The 22,909-nt window shown below is 31.2% G+C and overlaps 1 protein-coding gene across 1 annotated transcript in view; it reads left to right on the top strand.

Annotated features, from left to right (window-relative positions):
* LOC111642469 (Golgi-specific brefeldin A-resistance guanine nucleotide exchange factor 1-like) overlaps positions 1–22,909 on the top strand; it is a gene marked incomplete at its 5' end in the record, with an annotated part of 87,167 nt that overhangs the window by 6,385 nt on the left and 57,873 nt on the right. Inside the window, 6 exons of the mRNA XM_023388822.1 lie at positions 3,271–3,430; positions 11,782–12,007; positions 12,086–12,252; positions 14,422–14,647; positions 14,748–14,926; positions 20,854–21,025. Of these exons, the coding sequence (XP_023244590.1) occupies positions 3,271–3,430; positions 11,782–12,007; positions 12,086–12,252; positions 14,422–14,647; positions 14,748–14,926; positions 20,854–21,025 (1,130 nt within the window). The remainder of the gene's footprint in view (positions 1–3,270; positions 3,431–11,781; positions 12,008–12,085; positions 12,253–14,421; positions 14,648–14,747; positions 14,927–20,853; positions 21,026–22,909) is intronic.

Raw genomic sequence — 22,909 nt, 5'->3', positions numbered from 1 at the left:
GGTTGGCAGAAATATTTAAGTGTCAGCAAAACAATTTAAAATATACACAAAATTATATTTTGATTGAAAAAAATATTATATAAAACAATATTTAATTTTTAGTATGTTAATGATAAAACAATATTCTCATTATAATTATGAAAGTTTTTGTTATGAACTATTCACAGACCATTCTGTAATATGTTAAATTTTCAAAGGAAATTTGCACAATTTCAAGTAAAAATACTTGTTTGTGCCAAGTTTACTGTCGTTTTGAGTTTTAAAAATTGATTTTTTTTTAAGATGGGTCAGTCTAGTTATTTGTAGTTCAAATGAATGAATTCAAAAATGGTTAACTCATGATGACAACAATGATGAAATTTGACTTGTCACATCATTTTCTAAACTTTATTTAGCATTAAATACAATGGAATTAAAACATTTACGGTGCATGCCAATTGCGAGAAGCATGAAAAAAAGAAGTGCATCTTGTTTATTTTTTCATTCTTCCAGTTATCATGTCAGCCAATGAACCAGTTTCCAGAGATGGTGACCCTAGATGACAGGATGCGATAGTTCTTTGAGTAGAAGGGAATTAATTTGTAATTTATTTGCGGATAGTGTTGCAATATTAACTTTATCTGAAATAAGATTACAAATTTATTTTGTAGTACACAATAAAAGCATGCATATCTATATATAAATGGAGAATTTTCAGGTTTTTTTCCAAATATGATTCTGAATTTCCCAATCGTTTTTCATTCTTAAGCTTGATGTTTATTAATTACTATTAATATACCATGCTTGTAATGTAAATTATTAATTTTTCTAAACTAAAATAAAATTTAGAAAGTATTGAAAAGAATTGAAATTGAAATTAGAATTAGGAGAAATTTTGGTATTGTCCCATCACTATTACAAATCTATATTTACATCATTATGTAGTATTTACAAATCTATATATATATAAAAATGAATGTGTGTGTGTGNTTCAACTAGACAAAACGGGTTTTAACAAAGACATTCAGTATAAACTAGTTTCAACTAGACAAAACGGGTTTTAACAAAGACATTCAGTATAAACTAGTTTCAACTAGACAAAACGGGTTTTAACAAAGACATTCAGTATAAACTAGTTTCAACTAGACAAAACGGGTTTTAACAAAGACATTCAGTATAAACTAGTTTCAACTAGACAAAACGGGTTTTAACAAAGACATTCAGTATAAACTAGTTTCAACTAGACAAAACGGGTTTTAACAAAGACATTCAGTATAAACTAGTTTCAACTAGACAAAACGGGTTTTAACAAAGACATTCAGTATAAACTAGTTTCAACTAGACAAAACGGGTTTTAACAAAGACATTCAGTATAAACTAGTTTCAACTAGACAAAACGGGTTTTAACAAAGACATTCAGTATAAACTAGTTTCAACTAGACAAAACGGGTTTTAACAAAGACATTCAGTATAAACTAGTTTCAACTAGACAAAACGGGTTTTAACAAAGACATTCAGTATAAACTAGTTTCAACTAGACAAAACGGGTTTTAACAAAGACATTCAGTATAAACTAGTTTCAACTAGACAAAACGGGTTTTAACAAAGACATTCAGTATAAACTAGTTTCAACTAGACAAAACGGGTTTTAACAAAGACATTCAGTATAAACTAGTTTCAACTAGACAAAACGGGTTTTAACAAAGACATTCAGTATAAACTAGTTTCAACTAGACAAAACGGGTTTTAACAAAGACATTCAGTATAAACTAGTTTCAACTAGACAAAACGGGTTTTAACAAAGACATTCAGTATAAACTAGTTTCAACTAGACAAAACGGGTTTTAACAAAGACATTCAGTATAAACTAGTTTCAACTAGACAAAACGGGTTTTAACAAAGACATTCAGTATAAACTAGTTTCAACTAGACAAAACGGGTTTTAACAAAGACATTCAGTATAAACTAGTTTCAACTAGACAAAACGGGTTTTAACAAAGACATTCAGTATAAACTAGTTTCAACTAGACAAAACGGGTTTTAACAAAGACATTCAGTATAAACTAGTTTCAACTAGACAAAACGGGTTTTAACAAAGACATTCAGTATAAACTAGTTTCAACTAGACAAAACGGGTTTTAACAAAGACATTCAGTATAAACTAGTTTCAACTAGACAAAACGGGTTTTAACAAAGACATTCAGTATAAACTAGTTTCAACTAGACAAAACGGGTTTTAACAAAGACATTCAGTATAAACTAGTTTCAACTAGACAAAACGGGTTTTAACAAAGACATTCAGTATAAACTAGTTTCAACTAGACAAAACGGGTTTTAACAAAGACATTCAGTATAAACTAGTTTCAACTAGACAAAACGGGTTTTAACAAAGACATTCAGTATAAACTAGTTTCAACTAGACAAAACGGGTTTTAACAAAGACATTCAGTATAAACTAGTTTCAACTAGACAAAACGGGTTTTAACAAAGACATTCAGTATAAACTAGTTTCAACTAGACAAAACGGGTTTTAACAAAGACATTCAGTATAAACTAGTTTCAACTAGACAAAACGGGTTTTAACAAAGACATTCAGTATAAACTAGTTTCAACTAGACAAAACGGGTTTTAACAAAGACATTCAGTATAAACTAGTTTCAACTAGACAAAACGGGTTTTAACAAAGACATTCAGTATAAACTAGTTTCAACTAGACAAAACGGGTTTTAACAAAGACATTCAGTATAAACTAGTTTCAACTAGACAAAACGGGTTTTAACAAAGACATTCAGTATAAACTAGTTTCAACTAGACAAAACGGGTTTTAACAAAGACATTCAGTATAAACTAGTTTCAACTAGACAAAACGGGTTTTAACAAAGACATTCAGTATAAACTAGTTTCAACTAGACAAAACGGGTTTTAACAAAGACATTCAGTATAAACTAGTTTCAACTAGACAAAACGGGTTTTAACAAAGACATTCAGTATAAACTAGTTTCAACTAGACAAAACGGGTTTTAACAAAGACATTCAGTATAAACTAGCTTTAACTAGACAAAACGGGTTTTAACAAAGACATTCAGTATAAACTAGTTTCAACTAGTTAAAACGCGTTCTAACTAAAAACGGGTTTCGACTGTAACATATATATAGATATCACTAGTATATATTTGAAAAATTTTAAATGTTCTTATTTTGCAAAAATTTATTAGAATTTTGAATTTTATAAATTATAACTTACATACATATGCATTTAGAAGAATCTAGCATTGTTCTTTAATTTTACAGAGACCGCATTACAACTATTTGGCCAGGAATCAGAGATCATTTATATAGTTTAATTATGGAAGCAGCTGCCGGGGAGCATTATTTTCTGTTGGAACGTGGAGTTGTTGGCATTTTAAGAATCGTTATTCGAATGGCTCGAAGAGAAGAACTGATACCTCAGGTACATTTACTGTTTCATTTATTATTAGTAAAAGATGGATTTATTTATTTAAAACTAAGCTAATTAACAATATATTATTTTTCTAATAAGAAAAGCAAGTTTATTTTGAGAATAAATCATTCCTCCTGATTTAATGAAAGAATTTATAAGTGTATTGATAAACATAAGTAGTTTATCAAATGTGATAAAAATAGTCTTGGGTTCATTTTTTCATATATATAATATTTGTTTAATTTGATATTTTTGAAATTAATTCACATTTGAAATAAATTTTGAAATATCTTAGAAGAATATTTCAAAAAAGATTATATATTCAAACTGTAATTCATGCTAAGAAACCATTTTAGTAGAAATGTTAATTACAGAAAAATTATCAGTTTTATATTTGGGTATTTCTCCATTTACTTTTGCTTTTTACTTATCACTTTTCCAATATATTTGTAAATGTGTTTTCTTTCATCTATATAGCTCCATTAATTAGAAGGGCCTTTCTCTTGCCCTCCATGCAAAGTGCTACCAACATTGAACTTACTGCCATTTGCTCAGCAGTAACTGGGGTGGGTTATACCAATTCCAAATATAAACATATCTTGGATAAGGTTAAAAGATCTCTTTTTCCTGCCACCACTTTACATGTTCCAAAGGACTGCACAATAGTCCATCAAATTTAAACAAAATGTTCGTTTTGTTTAAATTTGTTCATACTGGGATGTTAAAAAAGGTTTTTTTGTGTTGAGTCCATCCATCACTACCATTCTGTGGCTGCATCACTGCCAGCATTTGCCACATTTTTAGACAACACCTGTTACATTTACTGGTCATCCCATGTTCAAGTCTCAGGAGACTTCTATGCAATGACAGGGATGCCACTTTCATACTAGAGAAGTTGGGTGTATACTCTATCCCAGGTGTGTCAAACTCATTTAAACTATGGGCCATTAATGCAACTGGTAAGATTTATGTGAGCCATATCACATTTACAACTTTTCTTAAAATTATAATTTAAAGTGAGAATGCAGGAATGGGCTATTAAAACACATTATTTAATTCAGTGAATCCAACTCAACAACTTTTATTTTATTTATTGTACATATTTATAAAATTAAAATTAATTGCTTTTATCGGAAACTTGTCAGCACTTTATTCCTACTACTAGTTTTCCAATATCTGATTCAAAGATGGAACAAACAATCTTCATTATGGCAGACAGATGTTTATCAGTTATTCTTGATCTGTAAGCCATTTTATTTAATTTCATGCATGAAAGTAATTGCTCACATAAGTACATATTTCAAAAAAAACCTAAAATTTGCACATCAAACTTTTTAATGTCTTGGTAATTTTTACCTAAATAGGAATATATTTTGGGAGTTTTTACTTTTCGATATTTGTCTTTTAAAACCGAATCATTCTGGAAATCAATCAATTCAGTTGTATTGAAGTCGGAGCTTTTTCAATTCCAAAGGAAAAAGATCCAATGAAAAGAGAGAAAATTTCTTGTAACTCTTTGAAATCATCACATTTATCAAATTCGTTTTTTTTTGTTTCATCAATTTTATCAACATATCAACTTCCGTCAGCCCTTTGACCCTTTATACCCCTCCTGTTCCCCACCGGGTATATTGCCCCTCCAGGCCTAACGGATTATGGAACGTTCAGGAATCTTACCAAAGGGCATTGTGTCCAATATTAAATATTTTATGACGAGTGATTGTCACAAAAGCAATGACATGATGGTTTCTTGCTATTTTCTTCGTAACACATTGTTCTGTTTTTTATATTATTGCAGAGCATTGTGGTTGGGGGCCATGAAAAAACACATCGGCCCACGGGCTGCCAGTTTGACACCCGTGCTTTAGCCCATTAGAAAATACATCTGGCATTTGCACCCACTACATAGGAGCGACAACTAGAATGTTGTCTTGACACATCTCCGAATACCAACATTCCATCATGGTAGGCAGGTGTGACACTGAAGTGTGACAACACCAACACACCCTGCTGTGGAACTGTGTGGTGATGCTCTGATGTTGTGATCATAGGAGCCTGGTATACATTAGGGAGACCTTTCTTACCATATTATTAAATCCATGCAACTCCCCCACACTTGAGTTGCCTGCAATGTGGGTCAACTTACATAAAAGACTAAAACATCATCTCTAGCTTCACTCTCAGCACCTAATCTACTCATTATGGCGCATGTGCATTACCACCATGCACACTTTAGTTTAAATTCTTTACGTTTGTTTATTCTAAATATAATTTTGTTCTAAAGGACTAAAGCTGTTAATTTTAGTTTAAAAAGTTTGTTTGAAAGGTTTATTTGTGTTTATATCTGCCTGAGGATGATATCTTATTACATGTCGAAAGCACTAGAGAATAAAGCGTTATTTGTACATATTTAATGCCTTTTGTGACAATTCTTCTCTTCCTTAAGTAAAAGATTGATGTGACATCCAACATTGATTTTGATTTTCTTATTTTAAATAAATTTTACAACCTTCTTTTTAACCCTAATGCTAATGTAGCTAGGTTCAGATAGGGAATTCCCAGTTTTACCGAACTTTGATTGTTTACTTTTATATAAATACTTTTATAGTTCCATTCATTCTGATTGGCTGTACCTAACAGTTCCACTACACATTACTCAACCAAATTTGTTTTTTTTTTAACCCCATCTTTGAGGCTTGCCATTTCTTTCAGATCCTTTCTCTATTGGTCAATGTGCGCTTTGTGGAACACTTTTATATCATTTTTTATATTTTAAACACATTTGTAAATAGTTGCTTTATAACACATAATTTTTTGGTTATATTTAAATATATATTTATATTATCTCTATTGATTTTTATTCTTTGTTGTTTGTATTGTAATCCTTTGTCACAGGCATTATTTTCAGGGGAGGATATCAATTGTTTTATGACATTTTCTTTTGTATAATTTAAAAAAAAAAAACAGTTTTAATATAGAAAATCAGTCAGTTGATTTATTATTATTATAAATATTAGTAATAATTGATACTAATTTCAGGTTTNTCTAGAACGTTTGCAATAATTCTATAATCGAACAAATATGCAGTAACAAATTCGAATTTAAAACGGTTCAAACATTTAATTAAAAAATCGTAATACGTAAATATCGTACATTTGGAAATTAAGTTATTACCACCAGAAACAAAAAATCTCATTTAAAATAGTACAGTAGAAGCCATTCTTCCGGTTAAGCCTTAATACTCTTTCTCTCCCCCCCGCTGGGGAATTTCGAAAAATACCTTCGAAGTGTGCATTCTCATGGCATTCCTACCAGAATGCAGATAAAAACAAAAAATTGCATCTAAAATAGTACAGTAGAAGCCGTTCTTCCGGTTAAGACTTAATCCTCCCCCTCTCCCCCCGCGGGGGAATTTCGAAAAATCTCTTCTTAGTGTGCGTTTTCATGACGTACCCTAACTGTGTACCAAATTTCACCACTTTAGGTTCAGCAGTTTGCTCTAGGCGATGATGAATCAGTGAGTGAATGAGTCAGTCAGTCAGGACTAGCAATTTTATATGTGTTACAGTTAAAACCCGTTTTTAGTTAGAACGCGTTTTAACTAGTTGAAACTAGTTTATACTGAATGTCTTTGTTAAAACCCGTTTTGTCTAGTTAAAACTAGTTTTAACTCAAATTCATTTTTGACTAGCAGTAAATTCTAGTTTTAACTAGACAAAACCGGTTTTGTCTAGTTAATTTACTGCTGTACATGTTTTGACTTTAGATAAAACTAGTTTTAACTTTTAACATTAGTTAAAACTAATTTTAGCTACATAAATATGTTTGGGGGAAATAAAGTTATGTATAGTGATTCGGCGGAAGATGCCTAACATTTTGCTTATGAAGAAAATTACAGCGCTAATTTGAGTTTAGGAGCCCTCTAATGAAAATATCATATTCTGGAGTATGTCTTTCAAATAAAAGTTTGGAGTTTATTTTAAAAAATTCTATACTGTGTTTGCAATGACGACTTTTTCACTGTCTGGCATTTTAAGCATCTCACCCCAAGTATCTGGGTGAGATGCCAAATGCCATTAGGGTAAGATAACAAATATAATTGCTTAAAATTAATTTTTGAATTTCTTAACCAAATTTAATTTATTGCATATGTAGTACAAAGTACTTCATAGTAAGTATAACAGCACAGTATAAGTATTGTTAAGTTTCCGCCCGTTCTAACGTGTTCTATAGCTAGCTGAAAGCTTTTTTCAGTCCAAAAACTTTTTTGAGAAGTCCTTATATAATTTCTATGCATATCCTGCAATAAAACGAGAAAACAAAAGTTTATTAAAAATAGGCATATTGGAAATCAATTAACAAAAAATAGGCACGTTACCCCAAGAAAAATGTGGCATATTTTCCATTTGTTGGGGTAAGATGCCTAGTAGAGTCACGTGCTCCAGCATGTCCGATCGGGATCGGCGGTAGCTGACAATGGAAACTTTAGAACCTTAACTACATCACACATTAATTGTTTTTAGCAATTTTTAATAAATTCCATTTTAACTTTTAGTTTAAAATTATTCTAGAAACATTTCACAACAAAAACTTCGTTCTTATCTAGCTTTTATTCTTCTCGGATGTAGAAAATGAAGTAACGGTAGCCAACTACAGCTTTCCGCACTCAATATTGGCCCAACGATTCATCATACAAATACATGACAATATGTGACGTCACCGTTTGAAAATATCAAAAATTAGGCATCTTCCCCCGCTTACCATCTTACCCCGAATCACTCTATGCGTTGCAGTCAAACCAGTTTTTAGTTAGGATGCGTTTTAACTAGTTAAAACTAGTTTATACTGGATGTGTTTGTTAAAACCCGTTTTGTCTAGTTAAAACTAGAATTTACTGCTAGTCAAAAATGAATTTGACTTAAAACTAGTTTTAACTAGACAAAACGGGTTTTAACAAAGACATTCAGTATAAACTAGTTTCAACTAGTTAAAACGCGTTCTAACTAAAAACGGGTTTCGACTGTAACATATATATAGATATCACTAGTATATATTTGAAAAATTTTAAATGTTCTTATTTTGCAAAAATTTATTAGAATTTTGAATTTTATAAATTATAACTTACATACATATGCATTTAGAAGAATCTAGCATTGTTCTTTAATTTTACAGAGACCGCATTACAACTATTTGGCCAGGAATCAGAGATCATTTATATAGTTTAATTATGGAAGCAGCTGCCGGGGAGCATTATTTTCTGTTGGAACGTGGAGTTGTTGGCATTTTAAGAATCGTTATTCGAATGGCTCGAAGAGAAGAACTGATACCTCAGGTACATTTACTGTTTCATTTATTATTAGTAAAAGATGGATTTATTTATTTAAAACTAAGCTAATTAACAATATATTATTTTTCTAATAAGAAAAGCAAGTTTATTTTGAGAATAAATCATTCCTCCTGATTTAATGAAAGAATTTATAAGTGTATTGATAAACATAAGTAGTTTATCAAATGTGATAAAAATAGTCTTGGGTTCATTTTTTCATATATATAATATTTGTTTAATTTGATATTTTTGAAATTAATTCACATTTGAAATAAATTTTGAAATATCTTAGAAGAATATTTCAAAAAAGATTATATATTCAAACTGTAATTCATGCTAAGAAACCATTTTAGTAGAAATGTTAATTACAGAAAAATTATCAGTTTTATATTTGGGTATTTCTCCATTTACTTTTGCTTTTTACTTATCACTTTTCCAATATATTTGTAAATGTGTTTTCTTTCATCTATATAGCTCCATTAATTAGAAGGGCCTTTCTCTTGCCCTCCATGCAAAGTGCTACCAACATTGAACTTACTGCCATTTGCTCAGCAGTAACTGGGGTGGGTTATACCAATTCCAAATATAAACATATCTTGGATAAGGTTAAAAGATCTCTTTTTCCTGCCACCACTTTACATGTTCCAAAGGACTGCACAATAGTCCATCAAATTTAAACAAAATGTTCGTTTTGTTTAAATTTGTTCATACTGGGATGTTAAAAAAGGTTTTTTTGTGTTGAGTCCATCCATCACTACCATTCTGTGGCTGCATCACTGCCAGCATTTGCCACATTTTTAGACAACACCTGTTACATTTACTGGTCATCCCATGTTCAAGTCTCAGGAGACTTCTATGCAATGACAGGGATGCCACTTTCATACTAGAGAAGTTGGGTGTATACTCTATCCCAGGTGTGTCAAACTCATTTAAACTATGGGCCATTAATGCAACTGGTAAGATTCATGTGAGCCATATCACATTTACAACTTTTCTTAAAATTATAATTTAAAGTGAGAATGCAGGAATGGGCTATTAAAACACATTATTTAATTCAGTGAATCCAACTCAACAACTTTTATTTTATTTATTGTACATATTTATAAAATTAAAATTAATTGCTTTTATCGGAAACTTGTCAGCACTTTATTCCTACTACTAGTTTTCCAATATCTGATTCAAAGATGGAACAAACAATCTTCATTATGGCAGATAGATGTTTATCAGTTATTCTTGATCTGTAAGCCATTTTATTTAATTTCATGCATGAAAATAATTGCTCACATAAGTACATATTTCAAAAAAAACCTAAAATTTGCACATCAAACTTTTTAATGTCTTGGTAATTTTTACCTAAATAGGAATATATTTTGGGAGTTTTTACTTTTCGATATTTGTCTTTTAAAACCGAATCATTCTGGAAATCAATCAATTCAGTTGTATTGAAGTCGGAGCTTTTTCAATTCCAAAGGAAAAAGATCCAATGAAAAGAGAGAAAATTTCTTGTAACTCTTTGAAATCATCACATTTATCAAATTCGTTTTTTTTTGTTTCATCAATTTTATCAACATATCAACTTCCGTCAGCCCTTTGACCCTTTATACCCCTCCTGTTCCCCACCGGGTATATTGCCCCTCCAGGCCTAACGGATTATGGAACGTTCAGGGATCTTACCAAAGGGCATTGTGTCCAATATTAAATATTTTATGACGAGTGATTGTCACAAAAGCAATGACATGATGGTTTCTTGCTATTTTCTTCGTAACACATTGTTCTGTTTTTTATATTATTGCAGAGCATTGTGGTTGGGGGCCATGAAAAAACACATCGGCCCACGGGCTGCCAGTTTGACACCCGTGCTTTAGCCCATTAGAAAATACATCTGGCATTTGCACCCACTACATAGGAGCGACAACTAGAATGTTGTCTTGACACATCTCCGAATACCAACATTCCATCATGGTAGGCAGGTGTGACACTGAAGTGTGACAACACCAACACACCCTGCTGTGGAACTGTGTGGTGATGCTCTGATGTTGTGATCATAGGAGCCTGGTATACATTAGGGAGACCTTTCTTACCATATTATTAAATCCATGCAACTCCCCCACACTTGAGTTGCCTGCAATGTGGGTCAACTTACATAAAAGACTAAAACATCATCTCTAGCTTCACTCTCAGCACCTAATCTACTCATTATGGCGCATGTGCATTACCACCATGCACACTTTAGTTTAAATTCTTTACGTTTGTTTATTCTAAATATAATTTTGTTCTAAAGGACTAAAGCTGTTAATTTTAGTTTAAAAAGTTTGTTTGAAAGGTTTATTTGTGTTTATATCTGCCTGAGGATGATATCTTATTACATGTCGAAAGCACTAGAGAATAAAGCGTTATTTGTACATATTTAATGCCTTTTGTGACAATTCTTCTCTTCCTTAAGTAAAAGATTGATGTGACATCCAACATTGATTTTGATTTTCTTATTTTAAATAAATTTTACAACCTTCTTTTTAACCCTAATGCTAATGTAGCTAGGTTCAGATAGGGAATTCCCAGTTTTACCGAACTTTGATTGTTTACTTTTATATAAATACTTTTATAGTTCCATTCATTCTGATTGGCTGTACCTAACAGTTCCACTACACATTACTCAACCAAATTTGTTTTTTTTTTAACCCCATCTTTGAGGCTTGCCATTTCTTTCAGATCCTTTCTCTATTGGTCAATGTGCGCTTTGTGGAACACTTTTATATCATTTTTTATATTTTAAACACATTTGTAAATAGTTGCTTTATAACACATAATTTTTTGGTTATATTTAAATATATATTTATATTATCTCTATTGATTTTTATTCTTTGTTGTTTGTATTGTAATCCTTTGTCACGGGCATTATTTTCAGGGGAGGATATCAATTGTTTTATGACATTTTCTTTTGTATAATTTAAAAAAAAAACAGTTTTAATATAAAAAATCAGTCAGTTGATTTATTATTATTATAAATATTAGTAATAATTGATACTAATTTCAGGTTTTGCATTCATTAAAAATGTTACTGCTGCTAAAATCACCAACACTTCTATTTGTATCTTCTCAAATTGTATGTGCTTTGTATGAATTGTTACATTCAAATGGTGGAAATATACATTCTTCTGAAGATTGGTCCATAATATTTATGTTGTTGGAATGTGCAGGAGCTGGTTCGAAACCTCCGAGATCATTACACATAACATCTGATCTTACAAGTGGAGATACTGGTAAAGAAACTAAATTTTATAATACTTAACTTAAATTTGTGAAATATTAGATTTAATGTATTAATATAATCTTTATAGGAGCACAATCAGATGGGGAGCTAAATACAGGTCACGAAGAAATATATAATGTAGATCGTGGTTATACATCCGATAGTGAGTTATATGATAAACAAGGTACAAGTGGACCACCTAGACATTACAAAATTAATCAAGAAAATATTAATAATGCAACAGGATGGATTCTGGTAAATAATTTTTGAACAAAACTGATTAGAATAAGATGGAATTATTAGTGTATTTTTATAGTAAATGCATATTAAATAAAAATCTTTGAATTTTAGATGAGTGACATTATAAATATTTTTATTATAAACTTTCATTCTGTATAATTGAATGCTAGACTGGACTAGCTCTAGATTTTCTGCCACTTCAATGAATTTGTTTGTGATGTCTGCATTTTAAAAAGTTGGATTTTTTAAATTTCACTTGTGTGTAATTTATGTATTTTTTATGGAATTATTTTTTTTTGTGTATTGCTATCTTTGAAAATTTATCATCCCAAACAGATGCTTGCTTTATTGGCCCTAGAGCTGGTTTTGATGCTAGATGAAATTGAAATGATTCTTTATGATTTTAAAAGATTCTCTTTCCCTGATCTCTAGCCTTTAATTGGTCGGTTTCCTGTATCTAAGCAGATAACAGACCATTTTGGGCTACCAAAGGTTTAATTCGACACTGTGTTTTAATCTGATCAAGGGAAATTAATCATACCTTGAAACTCCTGCTCGTATTTAATGTTTTGAATTCTTATAAGTCTGACACACAATCTCAGCGCTGCATCTCCTTTTAAGGTTATTGAAAAACTTATTTTTCTCTCTTGATTAATAATTTTATTATTTTCCGACTTTATTTAGGTTTTCTTCCAATTTTACGAGTGTTAGAATCAAATCCCAATTCCTTGATTTGACACTTTTATGTATTTTTAACATGTGAGCTCGAGTATTGCTTGGGCCTCACACGCTATTGTTTTTTATGAGAGTTTTTTATCAAATTAGTTAAATTGTTCTAAATTTTTATTGGACCGATTTGACTGGTAAAATTTTTCAAAATACTATTGGATGTTTTTTATGACATCAGCAAGTTTTTTTTTTTTTGTTTTGTTTTTTATTCAGTAGAATTTTTTATATATACCTTTTCAGCCCACCCCATATTACAATAGCATAAGAATCAAAAATTTCATGTTATATTTAAATAGATGTGGTAAAATAGTTCCCCTCCTGCTTAAAACCAACTTACCCTAGGCATACATGTAAACACATGGCAGTCACCAGCTGTTCTCAAAAAAAGGTCAGCTGGTTTGTAAACAATGTAGACTGCAAGTGTGAATGTTAGTGTGCTGTCAAATGAAAGAATAACAATTTCTGCAGCTATATTTATCAAATAAAAGCATTTTTTTTAGATTATTTAAAATTTTTTATATAGTTTTTCTATAAAAACATATATTTGGGGGTATTTATTTCACGGCAATTATTTCCTGGCAATTTTTTTGGCCGTCAGATTCACTTTTAAGTGGAAATAATTATTCACTATGCAGTTCTCTGGAAATAATTATTTAATATAAAAAATCAATAGATTAAAAATTTCCTGAGTGGAAATTAATTAGGCCTTGGGAACTCAACTCATTAATACAGAAATATATATGCTATTTAGAATAGAATGCTTGCTCATTTTAGCAATAATAAATTTCAATAGTAAAATTTTTTTATTACTATTGAGAATATTAATAATTAGAATTTATTGATTTATAAATACAGTAGAGCGTCGTTTATCCGAAAGCTGGTTATCCAAAACATCCGTTATCCGAAAGCATTCCAGTCGGCAAATTAAAATTTTCGCTAGTGCTGTGGCGCTGCAATCTTCGGCTATTTCTCGGGCTACTCAAATATTTTACGTTTTTGATACTAAATTAACATTTGAAGTATAATTTTTTATTGTTTTTATATTTTTCAATAAATTTATTTTGTTTGTACAAAATAAAAAAATAATTTTTAATGATACAATAGCCTTTGTTAGGCTTAACATCGACAAAAATTCAACGCGAAGCGACACGCAACGGAGAGAAATTTCAACATGGGATAAATTAATATATTTTTTCGTACATGATTCATTATCCGAAAAATAAGTTATCCGAACTACCCCAGTCCCTAATTGATTCGGATAAACGACGCTCTACTATAATTTTGAATTGATTTTAAAAATCAAGTGTAATCAAAGTAAAACTGTTAACATCTGGTATTGTCATCATTTTGTTGTCTGGTTATTGTCTTTTTCAAAGAAAATATGATTAATTTAAATTGTGTCATTTTAAAATAATTGTTTTAAGAATTTTTAAAATTATCAAATATTTATTTTAGGTTAATAAAGAAGGAGAAGTAGAATCAGTTCCTATACGTCCTCTCCCAGTCAATCAGTACAATATAGTTCTTGAGCAGGAATTGCTACCTCATGATCCATTTGCTTTTACAAAAGCTTGTGAATGTATAGCATTTTTAATTCGTGATGCTGCTCATATAACAATGGAAAATTTTGAAAGTTGTGTCCATTGTTTAAGAGTTTATATTGAGGCTAGCATGAATGGAGGTAAATAACTGATTTAAAAAAATATTATTAATTAATCAATTTTATTGAAATTGTGATATGATTTATTTTGTACTAATTTGAAATATTGTAAATATTGTAGGTTATAATTTGGAAAAGAGGCTTTCTCGAAATAAAAACATTAAAGAAAAGAGATTGGTCAGGTCGTCCAAGTGGAAAGATGATTCTTCTCATATGAGACGAACTCGCTCCAGTCCAAGGCATTCTGGAAATGGAAATCAACAGGATGATGATAAAATAGATCTGCTACCATTATNTAAAGTCATTAAAATCTATAATTTTTTTATTTAAAAATAAAATCATTTAATTTTATATATATTTTTTATAATTATAGTTACAAGTTTTTGAAATTTTGTTTGCATTATTGCATAAATTACAGTATGATGACTTCATATTTAAATAAGAAAGATAAGAAAAACTAAAGCTTTTTGAATAGGAATGTGGAAAAAGAATATTATATTCTTATTGAACTAGTTACCATAATTTTGTGTGTATAAGAGTATATTCTTATAGATTGGGCAAAATGGCACTATATTCTGCAAAGTAACTAAAAATACTCACCATTTTAAAAAACTTTTTTATAGTTTCAGAAGTTTTTTTTATTTTTAATAATGGTTACCACAGAGATACCACTGAATTACTGTTTTGGTACATTTACATTTAATTTACAATGATGCATTGGTGCAGTTCTCTTATAAGCCCAAACAAGCTGTCAAACATAAGAGCATGTTCTTATTTGTGTGTAAATAAGCGTAAATAAACTAAGTTTTTATTTAAAGTATATATTTAACATTAGATAAACTTTTGAACAGTATGTATTATGTATGTACTTCTCAAAACAGTATCAATTCAAATAAGCATTATAGCTGATTAGATAAGTTAATTGAATTAAAGTAAGTAATATGAACATAATAAAATCCTTAAATGATGTTCTATAATTTAAATTTAAGCTGCTGCTATTTTATTACATTGTAATGTTTGAATTATAGTATTTAGTATTTCAAAATAAAACTGAATGATGAGGAGTTACATTTTATGGCATCACAAAACAGTTCACAGACAAGTATTGCAGCATTGCAGATGTATTTCATATCTTGTTTTATATGGAAAAAGCAATATCTGTATAAAATTTTTTTAAATCTAGTAGTAATTTTTATTAGACAAATGTTTTTAACTGTATTAGTAGCCATCAAATCAGGTTTGAATATAGACATTAAGAACATTAACAGCAGGCTTTATGGAATAATTTTAAAATAACAACATATTATAAAATTAATGAATATAAAAATTAAAAATAATAAAATAAAATGAGCTTAATGAATAAAAAATTAACAGTAGCTTGATGAATGACATTTAAAATTAACAGTAACTCAATAAATATAATAAACATAAAGACAAACGATGTAATTACATATGTACAGTACATTTGTACGATGTAATTACATATATACAGTTACCTTTGTATTTATATCTGTAATTAAGTGTCTGAACACATTACTGCTTATTCAAAATATACCATGTATTAGACAATACGTGGTTTGTGCAGATACTTGTCAGTCTGTCTATAAATTTCAGTGATCTCGTGTTTTGTAAGTGCATGTTCAGTGATCTTCGATGGTGGTGGCTTTATCCTGTAAATCTCCACACTCACCTTATCATCTTTTTGCCAATAACTTAGCAAAATAATATAAACGTACTTATGAACTTTCTGCTTTTTGGCAAATTTACAGGTGAATGCTAACTTAGGTTCTTTTTCTCAACAGTTAAGATTACATTAATTAAGCATCAAACAAAACATCAACATCGACCTTTGCTGTGGCCTGAGACTGTCTCAAATTAATCTTGGCAACAAGTAAAAGATCATTCAGGATACGAGGATGAAGGTTCAAAACCAATTGGAATGTTTGATTGAAGGGCAAATCTTATAAATACTAAAGACTCAGAAAATTTTTCAGTCAGTAACATCCAAACCTGCAGCATACATCCATCAACTCCACTGACACACTATATACTTTTGGATTCAGCACTATCACCTTTTTCACAATTATGAACACCTGCTGGTTTTATTTAGTGTGTTAAAATTTTTCTTTTCTCTTTGGACTCTGCCACTTGTGTGAGCTTTTAGATAAGGTTTGAAATTAATTTAATTGCATATCATATAGGGGAATATAATTGTTACAACTAAATCTGAACAAAGGTTGTGTAAGTTATGTAAGAGAGAGGAGGAGAGAAATGTTGTTATCTAAACAAAGTGATGCGGAGGTGAGAAAAGGCATCCGGGTTCGACTCTTGCATATGTTGACAATATGTCAATGTCAACCGAGAGGTCTTGACACTGGTGCTCGTAAACAACAGATTGAGGTTAGGGTAGATAGAAAAAGGGAAAGGTTTGATGATCAGGGAGACATCACGTACGATTGTTAAAATTCTAAATTGACAGAGAAAGGAAACAACAGGCTAAATTATGAGTACAGGTTTCATAGTTTTGTCAAAATCTCTCTGTCAGAGTCAAAGGATGGTGTCGGATAGACCGTCTAAAATGGACCTTTCTTGCAACCCGAACTGGTCTTGGCTTGGAGTCAGTGGCAGAACCATCAAGAAGCAGTATAGGAGACTGAGGACCAAAAGTGCCATTGACCCCTGCCTATTTCAGTCCATTCAATTTCAACCTTCACGCACCTGTCCCGGGGCTACTGATTTTCCTTCTATGATGTTATCACACTGTCGCAAACAGTTCAACGAGCTTTTGAACAGCGTGTTATGAACTTACCTTTGTGGACATGGATTATCTTGCATTCTGTATTTGGAACCCTATTATGTAAGAAATCTCTCACAATAAATAGATTTTATATAAGACACTTGTCGTTTTTGCTTCCTCTGCACCACCCACATACACAAATCCTAGATCATCCTGATGCAGAATTAATGTTCCTTCCAACAGTTGGCCACTCACACTTGTCACCTGCTGCACCAAACCCATCCTTTCATTTCTTGAAGTGGACAATCAGTGAAGAAATGGCCAATCAAACAAGCCCAGAACAGCTTGATTGTTGAACTATTGTGCCATTTAACATGTAAAATTTGAGGTAGATTGTACATTCTCTCTCTCTCTCTCTCTCTCTCTCTCTCATGTATAAATGGTAATTGAGCAAAAAGACAAGTTGCCTCTTCTTGACCTCACTCACCCACATGCATGGCCTTTCTGACTATGCCATTCTAATACAATCCTAAGTTCTGATCTTATAAACCAAAAAAATTCAGCAAAAGAAATGTAAAATTTAATGAGAAACTAATGTTTTTGACTGCTTTTAGCAATCATCATTAGGTTACAACTGTTCTAAAAATGAACATACTAATTGAACAACAAAATTTTTAAAAACAAGATAGTATCTGATTGGTTAGTGAAGCAAGTGTGACTATCGATGTTAATCAATTACAAAAATTGATATACTGGATTTCATAAAAGGCCCACCATGCTTGTGACAGGATGTTATTGTCCTTGTAATTAATTGCCATGTCTTTTTTACATACTTTGTATATCTACAGTTATTCCAAGTGGCTTGATATGATTGATGTCTCAAGTGATGTATGAGATAAGCACATCACAATAGAAACTTTAAAATGCAGTGATATTTTTCATTTTTGAACATTTTTGGTCATTTTTTTATCAATTTTTTTTAAGATAAAATGACAATTGAATGACAGTTTTCATTTGAAATGAATGGAACATAAACATATTTCTGATAAATATTGGAATATAACCTAACCAGTCATTTAACAAAGACAATCTAATACCAGTAGATTATGACACCACACTTAAGTCCATGTATGAACTAATTTCACAATGCAGAAATAGATTATCCTCAAAATGCCACAATTCTCTGATTTATCAGTTGTCTATTACAGCCATGTGCAGTCACAATGTTCTTAATGCACTCTAGTTCTTCCATCCATCCTGCTTGCCCTACTTGAACAGTGTGTATATGCTCTTTGAACCACTTCTGTAAATTCTGTCACTTTATAATAGTTTTGGTCATTGGAATTTACTAGAATACATAATGATAGATGTGTATCCTTGCAATATACCCATATTAATACCTGGTTTTGTCTGAACTGTAACTGTGACATGTATATCCAGAAATAAGGCACACATCTGTTGTATTTAGAGGATTTGATCCCGGGATCCCGACCACTTTTCAGTCCCAAAATTTTCGGGATTAAGTTTTTTTAATCCCGAGATTTTCGGGATTGACATCATTTTTTAAAAAGTTGCAAAATAGACTGCATGAAGCGAAACGTTCAGTGCCAGTGCTTTTAACAGAATTGCTTGCCTATCATTTTAATATAAAATACAAGAAATTTTATTCCAAGCAAGCAGCAGAAATTAACCTAGCGGGCTTGCGATGCTTGCTTGGAATAAAACTTCTTGTATTTTCAACTAAAATGATAGGCAAGCAGTTCTCACTGGGTTACTTGGTAATATACTTCATTTTTGTATTTTTGAATTTTCGCGGGCGCCAATCGATTTTCTGGCGCAGTCAAGAGCACTACTCAGTGCGTTTTACCTGTCAATGTGTCAGCCATCTTGTTTTGCCAGTGTGGTTAATATAGACCCGACGCCTCTCGCTTAGGGGGGTCGACCTTAGGTGAAAAGGTTACGACCCCCGCCTTGCCCGTGATCTGTCAGGATGATGCGAGAAAGTCTTTTTACGTTTGGGAGTAGTGGTTTGCTGGATGCTGAGAGACTCACACAGAGACCGAATTTACAAAATTAACGTGTTTATTTTTAGAAAGGCATGCTTACAATGATCGAAACAATCGGGATTGTAGCCTTTACTCCTACAATCCCGATCTGTGTCGACCGGACTGTTTTCTTCCAACCTCCCCGTGTCCTCGAAGCTATAACTAGAACGGGCTTATAAGTATTTACTAACGATTCCTCCAACTTCCATCAAACCTAAACGCGTTTTCTCAGCAGCTGCATATATGTGCAACAAATTGAGAAGCAGACTTGGTGATGAGACACAGGATGCGTTGTTATTTCTCAGATCATATTTTCGCAATTCAAATTAGAATGTTCCTATTAGATTAGTTTTCTTTATATTTAAGAAAAATGTGACTGATTAATATTATTTTTAAATACTTTTTGCTAAGAAACTTATCTTACTACCTACTTACTAGGTTGCTATATGAAAGTAGTCTATTTAGTCGATGTTAAGAGAGATTTTTGTTAATTTTCAACGTTTATTTGCATAGTTTGTTACATAAAGGTTTTTTCAATTTATGTGAGTTTAAAGAGATCTCAGTGATGCTTAAAAAAGAATAAATTTAACATGAAGACTGAGTGATTTTAAGTCTGGTTAGTCTGACTCTGAGTCTGATTAGTTAGAGTGATTAAATTAGCTAGGTGTATACTGTAAAATATGTTGATTTTTGTCTAAATTTTGAATTTTTGATTTCTGTAAGATTTTCTTATTTTTTATTAACCCTCAATACCGAAATAATCCCGGGATCCCGGGATTGAATAAGTATAATCCCGAAATCCTGGGATTAGAAATAAGGACCGGGATCGAATTCCCTAGTTGTATTATATATACAGGGACAGGCAAAAGTAGCTATACAGTTGAGAATCTGAGAAATACAAATGTTTGGTATGCATTATTATTAATATTTTTATTATCTTTTATTAGTTCATATTCCTTATTTATGATTTAGTTTGTACATAAAAATAAATGTTTTTTTTACCCATTTTCTCCCTGTATGTTTTTTCCATAACAACAACTGTATACCTACNCCGACGAGAGCGCACTACATGACCTCACTCATACGCCGATTGCCAACGACTGACGCTTCCTGCAGGCGGGAAAAAATTCAGGGCTGTGCATGACTGTCCCCTCCACAACTCCACCGAAGAAGGCCTCTCTCGCATCATTGGTTTACGCGGAAAATAAAAAGGTCCGATACTTTTTGAACAGACCTTGTATATATCATTAACACTGTCTTATTAAAAAAAAATTAGCAAATTTTTAACAAGTTAAGCACAGCTTTAATTTTGAAACATCTGTGATAAGGGAAAATGAGTCAAGACATTTTTTAATTATAAGAATACAAAATATTTGAATTTACTTTGATTCAAAGCTTTGTAAACAATTTCATCATATATTATTACTTTTGTATATTTATTTCAGTTGTTAGATTTGATGCATACCTTGCATACTCGAGCAGCTTCTATTTTCAATTCCTGGTTAGAAGAAAAGTCAAAAGACGATCAGGATGCAGAAGTTGAAAATCAAAAAAATGATGCAGTTATTCAAATCGACGGAGGATTATGGACAACTTGTTGGTGTCCTCTTCTTCAAGGTTAGTATACTTTAAGCAACAGGTAATCATTTAATGCAATAAAATATCGATAAAAAATTTGTTCTCAAAGGAACATCTCTATTTTTTCATTTTTTATGCTAGTTTTTTTCCTATAGAAATTTCAGAAGGCAGATTTGAATCAGATATATTTATTAATTCTTATATTAAAAAATAATAAAAAAATATATATATATGTAAAACTTAGTGTCAGTAGGCATGACATTCACATTCATGAGCTAGCCTCTTTCAGGTCACTACAGAAGACAAGCTTTGAAGTAGGAACAAATACTACTCACGATAATTGGCTATAGCTGTGATGTGATATTGGCATCACTGCATCTCTCCAGCAGGAACACATGGTGCACTAGATTTTTCCAAATCTCATAGACATTTAATTACAGATCATATTTGATCAAAAATAAACCATTTTCTGAACAACTAAATTTTAAAGACACCAAATTTTATTATTTTGTTATTTTAAATTGTATATAACCAAAACGTACTGGAAGTAGAATAAGTTGGAAAATAAATTACATCGATATAAATCCATCTGGAGAGGTTGGAAATCTATAAAGCGCACATGAAAACCGGTTGTATAAACCATAGAGACGCCGACTCATTGTCCACTGCGTGGAGGTCCTTTTACAATTATTAATTTTTCACTATTTATTTAGTTTATTTGTTAATTTTTCATTAGTTCGTCCGCTAGGGCGTTTTCTGTTAATTTTTATTTTTATATTTGTTTTGAACGCATTTTATGTTCTATTTTTGGTAACTGAGGATGATCGTTGAAAAACGATTGAAAACATTTTTATTTTATTAAATTTTGCTGGATTTATATTGGTGTAATTTATTTTTCAATTTAAATTGTGTATTAAACCACAGTGCTAGAAACAAAGTAAAACTTACACCATAGTAAATTGAAATCAAAATTAATGATGTCACTGAGGTTAAACAGAAAATGTAAATCACATTATATTTGCTATACTTCAGGCAGTGGTGCACTGCATATCTTTAGTCACACAGTTTGCTCGAGGTTGTCCATTTGTGTGTGGAGCTGGCAGCATGGCATTACTTCACAACAAACTGTTCTTTGACTTTGGCCATTTTTCTTGCTTTGCGCATTATTTCTTCTGTTTTTTCTTTTTATTCCATAAATCATCATGGGAACCTAAGAAAGCTAGTGTAAGTCTAAAGGCACAAAGAAAAGAGTGAAAATAACAATAGAAGTGTAGAAGGAGATCATACAGAAGCATGAAAATGGAGTTTGTGTCTCAGATCTGGCATCACAGTTCATCTTAGTAAAGTCATTGATCTGTACCATTCTCAAGAACAAGAAGGCAATAAAGAATGCTAATGTTGCCAAAGGAGTGGCTATGATCACTAAGCAAAGATCGCAGACCTTAAAAAAAGTGGAAAAGTTGCTTTTGATTTGGGTCAATGAAAAGCAGTTGGCCAGTGACAGTATTTTGGAGACTATCATTTGTGAGAAAGCAAGGCTTTTGCACCAAAATTTACATAAGAAAATTCAGGCTCAAGTTTTGAGACTGATGTGAAAAGTTTAAGAAGCAAAGTAAGTGGCTTACACAGTGTGGTTCGGCATGGAGTGGTTTCAAATGTGAACAAAAAAGATACAGAAAAGTTTGTAAAAGAATCTGGTGTTTATATGACTGCTGTTTATATCCCTGAGTAAGTGCTTAATTGTGATGAAACCAGACTGTTTTGAAAAAAATGACAAACAGAACATACATAACCCAGGAGGAAAAGATTGAGCCAATGAAGGACAGTTGTAGATCAATTTTACAACTAATATTAATTATTTATGTGAAGAATTATTGTAAAATGCAATATGGAAGATGGTAAGAGATCAAACTAAATCCCTAA

The sequence above is a fragment of the Centruroides sculpturatus genome, unplaced genomic scaffold (assembly GCF_000671375.1).
Source record: "Centruroides sculpturatus isolate CEXI.00-Female unplaced genomic scaffold, Cexi_2.0 scaffold1604, whole genome shotgun sequence".
Classification (NCBI taxonomy): domain Eukaryota; kingdom Metazoa; phylum Arthropoda; class Arachnida; order Scorpiones; family Buthidae; genus Centruroides; species Centruroides sculpturatus.
Note: the sequence above shows the minus strand (reverse complement) of the source record. Positions and strands in the feature narration are given on the sequence as shown.